The sequence below is a fragment of the Trichechus manatus genome, unplaced genomic scaffold (assembly GCF_000243295.1).
Source record: "Trichechus manatus latirostris isolate Lorelei unplaced genomic scaffold, TriManLat1.0 scaffold00112, whole genome shotgun sequence".
NCBI classification, from domain to species: domain Eukaryota; kingdom Metazoa; phylum Chordata; class Mammalia; order Sirenia; family Trichechidae; genus Trichechus; species Trichechus manatus.
Window position 1 is genome coordinate 5,823,136 of NW_004444048.1, and position 9,511 is coordinate 5,832,646.

Consider the following 9,511-nt stretch of genomic DNA (forward strand, 5'->3'; position numbering starts at 1 on the left):
TAGGTAGATGGATTTACATCTGGGTTCTCAATTGTGTTCCTAAATGGACTGTTTTTAGGTGACAATTTTCATCTTAAAACAAATTCAGCACTGAAAAGTGTTTCTCTTTTCTTCAAGTGAATTTGAGCATGATGGAGTCTGGAGAGATGGAATTGTTTACTTTTACCTGCCTACTCGGTTCAGTCTCAAAAAGAACCCCCTGGCGTGCTTGCTTAAGACAAATGATTATGCTGGATGAATACTAAAAACTGTTTTGATCTTATGAAATTTACTATCTGTGTACCTTTGGGGAGCAAAAACAAATTGTGGGCTGGTAAAATTTAGTGCTTATTTACAAACTTTATTTCCTTTGGTTCCCCAAATTTTCACATACAGAGAGGGCATCATGGTCAGATTTTAAGGCCCATTGGCAGCAGAAAATGTAAGCAACATGAACCAGGGACCCCCCAGTAACTGCCACCCTGGCGCTGTCTGTTGGCATGAAAAATTGAATGGCTGCCTAGGTTTAACAGACAATGTGAGGTTACTGAGGGAGAGGACTCTTCACTCTGATTTGAAAAACAAAACTAAACTAAAAACTCATCTAAATATAACATTATAGGCACCTTAAAAAATTTCAATTTTTTAGTAGATGGCTATTACTAATATATTTTCTGTGCCATCATGCAACAGTGTTTCTTGAATACCTATTAGATCAGACATGGGCTACTTGTTCACTGCTTCTTCTTAGTATACCCTCTTACATACTTTTTCTCGGTGTGTGTGTCATTTGTAATCTACCCCCATATTCTTGGGATATAGTTTTTAATCCATTATATTTTTGAAGAAATCACTGTGCTTCTGAATTCATCTCTTTATTCAAACACTAGTTTTCTTATTTAAAACACTGGAAAATTGAGAAGTTATCATGATAGTATCTTAGCTGTGTGTCATACTTTCTGATAAATAATTTAATCATCTCAATCTCCCTGTGATGGGTATTATCCCTATGTTAGAGATGAGGAAGTTAAGTGGTTGTGCAAGGGTCAGACAGCTGATTATTAGCAGAACTGGAACCAGAACTGGGGTCTCTGGTCTATGCTGGTCTTTTCTGTTGCATCATGCTCTTGCTGATACTATGGCAAACTGGAGACAGTTGCACGTCTCATAGCACAAGGATGCCACAGTCCCAGATTTTTATCCTCCCTAGCCTTCAAAGAATTAGTTAAGCCCATGCTACATTGGAACAAATTAAATTTTTTTTACTTTTCAAGTCAAAAGTCATGAGACTTTAATTTCTGAAGTTGATAAACTTGTTTAATTCTATTACTATCTTTCTCTTTTGTAATTATTTGATATTATGATAGATGAGCATTTGTTGCTATAAGTTGATATAAGTATTTGTTAGCATGTGTAAGTACCATAAGAATGCTGGAGGAAAATATTTTTAATTAGTTCAGTCCTTATTTCCCCCTACCTTATGCCAAGCAATACATAAGATGTCCTTGTGTTGGAGGAGGGAGGACTGGTGGCCTGCTTGGGTGCACTCACAGTGAAGGAGATCTCCAGGATCACCCTTCAGCAGCCACCCTTTGCATATGTCTTTAGCTGTTTGTCTGTGTCGGCAGCACTGGTGTGTACCTAAGCTGGAGCCTTCCCACTTGGAAGGAAGAATGAGAAAAGCACTCTGAGTTGAGAGAGACAAGTGGTAGGGGCTTTTCTCCATTACCGCTTGCTCCTGCCCCTGAAAGGGTTGAGTTTAACATGTACAGAGTGTCTTTGGCTTCTGGCCTAAGGCTGAACAAGATTAGAACTTATATTGAACTGCTCATCTTCAATTGCTAAAGTTTGAAGAATGCTCTGTTTTTGTAGAATCTCGGGGATAAGAATGGACTTTGAGAAGCCATCCAGTGATTCCTTTGTCTCCAGGCAGAGTGGCACCCAACTTGGAAAGCTAATTTTCTTCAGATATCCAGCAGATACAATATTCTGTTTTAGCAATTTATACCATCATCTTACTTCATAATGATCATAAGAACTGACTTTGTGGGCCCTTGTGTTTCTCTTTCAGGTCCAACTTCAAACTTGTGGCTGTTAATTCAAAACTTTATGCCATTGGTGGGCAGGCTCTTTCTAATGTTGAGTGTTACAGTCCAGAGCAGGATGCGTGGAATTTTGTGGCACCCTTACCAAATCCTCTGGCTGAGTTCTCTGCATGTGAGTGTAAGGGGAAAATTTATGTCATTGGAGGATATACTACTAGAGGTAAGTGAAGGGGCCAAGTAAGTGGTACACTGCGTGTAAGCTTTGGCAGCCTGGGAAGGGCAAGAGAGCCAGGGGCATGCTTCAGTGCACCCGGGTGTGATTGCATGCATTAGATATCACTGTATATTTACATATCTGGAAAGGAGAGAGTCCTGTAGGACAGGGGTGGTTTAGACAGGAGGTACCTTTGATGACCTGATGTAGGCATGAGAATTGAATTGGGGAGAGGGGACTGTGAAGAAAATATATACTTTCTGCTTCTGGAAACCCAGCTTTGTGGGTTGTCATCTTGTGACTTGGCTGAATCTGGTTTGTGGAGGCACTTCAGGTCTCTCAGCTGCTCTGTGAGGTTGGGTAGATCTTTGGAGGGGAGTGTTATCTGGGTAACCCCCACTCCCATGGAATTTAGTGCCAGAGCCTCCTTGCAGATTGTATTTCTGTTTTCTCCTTTCTCAGCACAAACATGTCAGATGCAGGTTCAGGAGACACCTTTGTTCCCGTAAGGGAAGAGGAGCGAGAACACAAATACAAAAGGGACCTCTTTCCTGACCAGGGGTAGGAGGTGGTTGTACCATGTATTAAACTACACATATGTGTTTTTCACTGTTTTGTAGGTATTTTATAGTTTATGATTTGGAAAATAAAAAGTTTCCCCAGCAGGTTTTATACTGCTGCTCTTGGTAGAGAAGCATTTACGAGGTGGTGGTACAAACAGCACGGCTGTGCTAAGAAATACACTGGGAAACAGCCCAGAAAAGTGTAAGCGATGTACCTTTCCTGTTCTCTCTCTCCCCCACTTAAGGCAGTTGTCTCCAAGTTATCCTTTAACTTAGAAAAAGTAATAACTCTTAGGACTTGCAGCCACATTGAAGTAGTAGAGTTAAAACCATTGTATTTGACACAGTGAAATACCTAACATTCCTTTACGTGTTTATGGTATGATATGGGCAGGACAGAGCCTGCCAGCCCTGGCTGGTAACAAGCATGGAGAAATGATCCTGATGACCCGTTGGGCAGCATGTGACCATATGTAACTACATAAAGGATACAAATCCACATGCTAAGATAGTGTTCAAATTGGTGATGAAAATTATTTTCATCAGATCCAGATATGTCTTGTTTCAGGGATTTATGTTAGAGGAAGAAGTTAAATGTAAGATGTTTTATGGGCATCTGATTTGTTTTTACTTATTTTTTTATGACCCACAAAATATCTTGATGAGCACTTCTTAGAATACCTCTAAACAGTTGATTTAGTGGGGAACGTGGTTGGTGGTATATTAATTTCCCGGGGCTGCTGTAACAGATTACCCCAAACTTGGTGGTTTAAAACAACAAAAATTTATTCTGTCACAGTTTTGGAGTCCAGAAGTCCAAAATAAGGGGTCGACAGGTCACAGTCCCCCCGAAGGCTCTGAGGGAGAATCCTTCATTTCCATGTTCAGCTTCTGGTGGTTCCAGGTGTTCCTTGGCTAGTGGATGCCTAACTCCAGTCTTTGCCCTGTGTGTATCTGTGCCTTCTCCTGTGTCTTGTAAGGATACTTGCCATTGGATTTACAACCCACCTAGGTAATCCAGGATGCTCTCATTCCGAGATCCCTAACTTAATTGTGTCTGCAAAGACCCTTTTTGCAAATAAGTTCACATTAATAGGTTCTGAGGTTTAAGAAGTTGACATATCTTTTTGGGGGCCACCATTCAACCCACTGCAAGTGGTGTGTATATTTATGCGTTTAAGGAGAGTCCGTGACAAAGAGAAGTGCATTGGAAGCAGAGAGCTTTTTTTTTTTTTAAGTTGTCCTTTAGGTTAAAGTTTACAGTGCTAATTAGTTTTTCATTCAAAAATTTATATGCAGATTGTTCTTTGACATTGGTTGCAATCTCAGCAATGTCTCAGCCCTCTCCCTCTTTCCCTTTACATACACCCCGGGTTCCTCATGTCCATTCATCCAGTTTTCCTGTCCCTTCCTCCCGTCTCGTCTTTGCTTTTGGGCAGGTGTTGCCCATTTGGTCTCATATACTTGGATGAACTAAATACATGTTCTTCACATGCGTTACTGTTTGTTTTATACAGCTGTCTAATCTTTGGCTGAAAGGTAGACTTCAGGAGTGGCTTCAGTTCTGAGTTAACAGGGTGTCCAGGGGCCATAGTCTCACGGGTTCCTTGAGTCTCTGTCAGACCCGTAAATCTGTTGTGTGTGTGTGTGTGTGTGTGAATTTTAACTTTGTTCTACATTTTCTCCTGCACTGCCCGGGACCCTCTGTTGTGATCCCTGTCAGAGCCATCGGTGGTGATAGCTGGGCACCATCTAGTTCTTCTGGGCTCAGGCTGGTGGAGGCTGTGGATCATGTGGTCCATTAGTCCTCTGGACTATTTTCCTTGTGTCTTTGGTTTTCTTCATTCTCCCTTGCTCCAAATGGGATGGGACCAATAGATGTATCTTAGATGGCCACAGTAGTGAGCTGTTTTTTTCACTTCAGATTTTCACCACTTATTGAGCTATTCCCAGTGCCCCTCCCTAGTGACTCTCCACTGATGATAAGGTGTAATGCCAGCATTTTCTTCACAAATAATTGGAAAAAAAAATGGGACCCAGCAGTCTTTTTTTTTTTAACCTTCAACCTTGGTGTTCAGGTTACTGTGATTTAGGTTTATATGCTTCAGCTAAGCCATCCAGTTCCTTGTCAGGTCGACCCTGACTCATGATGGCACCATGTGTGTCAGAGGAAAACTTTACTCCGTGGGGTTTTCAATGGCTGATTTTTCAGAAGTAGATCACCAGACATTTTTTCAGAGGCACCTCTGGGTGGACTTAAACCTCTAACCTTTTGACAAGCAGCCAAGCAAGTTAACTGCTAGTACCACCCAACGACTTCAGCCAAACAACTAACCCATAGCACCAGAGAACTCTTGTGTGTGCTTAAGTATGTGTGTGTGTTTTCTCTTAGGAAGGTAAATACTCCCAGTTACTTACCTATGTACATTTCTAAGAATTCTGATTCCTCCTAGACTGAGCAACACAGAATGTATCCTGTGGGCTGAAATAACGTACACATGATCCCTTGACTTTTCTGTTAACCAGGAGTTGTTAAACACTGGCAGACGGCACTGTACCCCAAGGAGGACTCTGCTGGTACATTTCCTAATTTTTCCATGACCCTGGTTGAGTAAATGTCCTTTAGATTTGACCTGGAAAACTCTTGTTTGTATATTTTCTAGCTTCACAAGCTACTACTAATTAATGTACCTTCTTCAGTTGGGCCACCCACTGTGATTTCTGTCCTGAGTTCCCCAAGCCAAAATACTCAAGATGGGATGGTTAGGTGATGTGGATGGATGAATGTGTAGGGATTGAAAACTAGTTTTCTAAGATGAGAGGGCAGGGCAGCTATTTGTACTCCAAAGCCCTCTTCCTCCTCTGCTTGGAGCTCTTCCCAGCGATTCCTAATGGTTCCTGCAAAAGAAGTGATCGTGATTGTCATGAAAAAAAAGTCAAACTTTAAGGTTTGGATCTTAGCCTGCTGCCTAAGTTAGGTGAGACTTAAAATTCAGCAGATAATAGTTCATAATTTTTGTGATAGTTATTTTATTACTTTAATTATTTGGCAGGCGCTGAAGAAATGAAAAGAAATTCAGTAGAAAGTAATAGTAACCACTAAAGGGAAGAAGGATGATTTGTCAAACTTCAGAATCAACTCTAAATGTAAAAATGAAAAAGTCATTCAACCAACTCAAACCACCTCATCATAGTCTGAGCCCTGGTTGGGTGAGGAGAGAAAACATTTACAGAAGACCTGGAAAGACCTTCAGGCCTGGAACTGAGAAATACATAGAAGCTTTACTAGAATAAGTCCTTTATTCATGCAGTGGGAAACCAGGTTACTAAGGAGCACTTTTAGTAACCAAACTCCCTTCAGCTATCTACTAGAAAGACCTTTATCACAAGAGCTACGGTAAAAAAGGAGCATAGTGTTAGTGTGGGTCGAAATCAGGAGAGTTCCCTAAAGTTATAATAATTCTAACATTTCTACAGGCTTAGGGACCTATTGCACACACAGCACTTGGTCTCCTTTCATCTCCCTCTCTGCCCTCTTATTGTTAGCTGCCATTGAGTCAGCCCATGACTCATGGTGACCCCGTGCATAACAGAAAAAAAAGTGCCGTCTGTTCTTATGCAGTGCCCATGATAGGTTTGGGATTGGACTGTTGTGATCCATAGAGTGTTCATTGGCTGACTTTTAGAAGTAGATCTCCAGGCCTTTCTTCCTAGTCTATATTAGTCTGGAAGCTCTGCTGAAACCTGTCCAGCATCACAGCAACACGCAAGCCTCCACTGACAGTGTGGTGGATGCACAGGAGGTGCATTGCCTGGGAGTCAAACCCAGGTCTCCTGCATAGAAGGCGAGCGTTCTACCATTGAACCACCACTTCCTCTTAGGGGGTATGTGACTTAGTCTCTAGGGTAGCTGTGGATCTCTGTAGGCATTGCTAACTAGTGAGTGGGTCTTCTGTCTCAGGAATAAAAGCTGAAGGAGTAAAACCCTTGAGAAAATGAACTGTCTTCCTTTGCCTGCTTCTGCAGCGATCAAAATGCCACACTTTAGTTGTACTTTAATTCTCAACTTGAGCTGTCTCCTCCACTGATAGGTTTTGTTGTTGTTTAAACAGCAACAACAAACAGAAAGTATGTTCTTTCTGAAAACTCAGCATTTTCTTTCTGCTGAGACTAAAATATTCCATTTTTCTTTCCTAGAGGAGAAAAGAAAAAAGAATTATTAGGAAAAAAAAAAACAGCAAAACTAGATATTCTAAATCTCACCAGCATTTTTCAGAAAGAGAGTAGACAACAGTTTCCCTTAGAGAAAATAACTATTAATTTAAAATAATGTCCGTGTACTCTTTCATCTATTATCTGATTTTATCCACATAGTAACGAACCATCTCTTGTGAAATAGTAGGGGGCGGGGGTGGGACAGGTCTTTGTTGCGTCTCTCCCTTGTTACAATTGGGAAACAGAATTGCCAGATGATTCTATGGCTTGATAGAAAGCCAGAGGTGAGACTTTCTTGCATTTCTCCTCACTTGTAACTTCATATCCTTTACTCTAGACAGTCCCTGGAGATCTGGAGATCTGCTTTACATGCTGGCCATGTTTCTTAGCATCAGCTGTCAAGAATATATGCCCGTGGATGAACCCCCGAAATTATTCCCCTAAGATAATCTTTAACCTTAAACCAAAAATATCCTCCGAAGTCTTCTTAAAACTAAACAATAGTTTAGCTTAACTAGTAAAGAATGGAGCCTTTGCGGTGCAGTGGGTAAGAGCTAGGCTGCTAACCAAAAGGTCAGCGGTTCGAATCCACCAGCTGCTCCTTGGAAACCCTATGGGGCAGTTCTGCTTTGTCCTACAGGGTCATTATGAGTCAGAATTGACTCGACAGCAACAGGTTTTTTTGGTTTTTAGTAAAGAATATCTGCTTTGAGCAGTATGCTTTTTTAAGGTCTGTCTATATGGGATCAAATTGACAGCAGCAACTCGAAAGATTAAATAGGAACCTGAGGGACAGTGAATTTATGTTAATGGAAGAGGAGCAATTCAGAAAAGGAGTGTGAGAATGGTTGCACAACTCAAAGAATGTAACCAGTGTCACTGAATTGTACATGTAGAATAGTGTATATTTTTACTGTGTGTATTCTCAACAATAAAAAGAAATTATTTTTTAAAAAAAAGAATATATGCTCTTGGGACAGAGCCTGGCATCTCTGTAGCATTGTTAGTAATTCTATAAATGCTGATGAGGGTTGTTATACTTTTTATGTTGGCCTGGCGTTTCTTAAAGGTGTAAAGGAACCAGGGAAGAGGGAACATGTCTAAATCACAGCTGCTCATCTCCCTGGCATTACTGGTTCCTGAGAGTTTCCCAAGGAGGGAACATGCCTGAATGGGAGCCTGGGTGCCGACGAATCTAAATGTATCTTTTGCTAGCCATTTGGAAAGCTGTTGTAACAGTTTTGCAACCTGTGCTTTTCTGAAATACTTTAGCCTCTATGTTACCAAATTTTACAGGTGTAGGTGGATGTTTATTACAGCCTGGGCTGTAAATGGTGTTACTTGTGGATATGCCACTGTTTGTCTTCTTTCTTTGTTTCAGACCGGAACATGAACATTTTGCAGTACTGCCCCTCTTCGGACATGTGGACACTCTTTGAAACATGTGACGTCCACATTCGCAAACAGCAGATGGTGTCTGTGGAGGAGACCATCTACATTGTGGGAGGGTGTCTCCACGAACTGGGGCCCAACCGGAGGAGCAGCCAGAGCGAGGACATGCTCACTGTGCAGTCCTATAACACTGTCACCCGGCAGTGGCTCTACCTCAAGGAGAACACGTCCAAATCGGGGCTTAACTTGACTTGCGCGCTCCACAACGATGGCATCTACATCATGAGCAGGGACGTTACCTTATCAACCAGCCTGGAACATCGCGTTTTCCTCAAGTACAACGTCTTTTCAGATAGTTGGGAAGCATTTAGGCGTTTCCCAGCCTTTGGACATAACTTGCTGGTTTCGTCTCTTTATCTGCCCAATAAAACAGAAACATGACTGAACTGATTTAGTATTTAAGGGAAACCTGGTTCAAGACAGAACAATAAAAGAAAATGCAATGTCCCATTTCAAGGGAGACTGAGTTCTAAAGGGGAAAATGTGGTAAATTAGGTCACGTATACAGCAGCTGTAAATAAGCTTACTTGAACTAATTACTTGAAAACCTGTGGAGAAAAGAGACCAACTTTATTATTTTTTTAATTATTATTTTTTAAATTACGGGAGCAAATCCATGATGGTATTTTCATTCAAATATGCTCTTGGGCCAGTGATTGAAACTGATCATCAAAAAGTAGATTCATTATGTCTGCTTAGCAAAAGGCCAAAGTCAATAATTGGTATGAATGGTAAAGATTATTTTAAAATCTGTCTTATTTAGGTTACTTGAAATAGCATTAATACCTTAGGTGAGAGTTTTTTCTTTTGTCAGTTTACTTGATAGACATTTGCATTAACGTCATTCCCCCAATCACAACCACACATACTCCTAGTTTGTTGAAAATAGGGTTCTGTGTTCAGATATTTTATTTGCATACTACTTTTCAGGAAGCTTACAGTGATGGAGCCCTACAGTGAATCCTTGCAAGTATCCTGTACTCTGAAAAACTTGCATAAAAACATTCTTAGCTTTTTTTTTTTTCAGTCTTTTTTTTTTTTTT

The 9,511-nt window shown here is 40.9% G+C and overlaps 1 protein-coding gene across 1 annotated transcript in view; it reads left to right on the top strand.

Moving 5' to 3' along the window:
• Positions 1 to 8,865, top strand: part of KLHL42 (kelch like family member 42) — a 19,018-nt gene extending 10,153 nt beyond the window's left edge. The window contains exons 2-3 of the mRNA XM_004383605.3: positions 2,051 to 2,244; positions 8,398 to 8,865. Of these exons, the coding sequence (XP_004383662.1) occupies positions 2,051 to 2,244; positions 8,398 to 8,849 (646 nt within the window). The 3' untranslated portion in view covers positions 8,850 to 8,865. The remainder of the gene's footprint in view (positions 1 to 2,050; positions 2,245 to 8,397) is intronic.
• Positions 8,866 to 9,511: the final 646 nt, after the last annotated feature.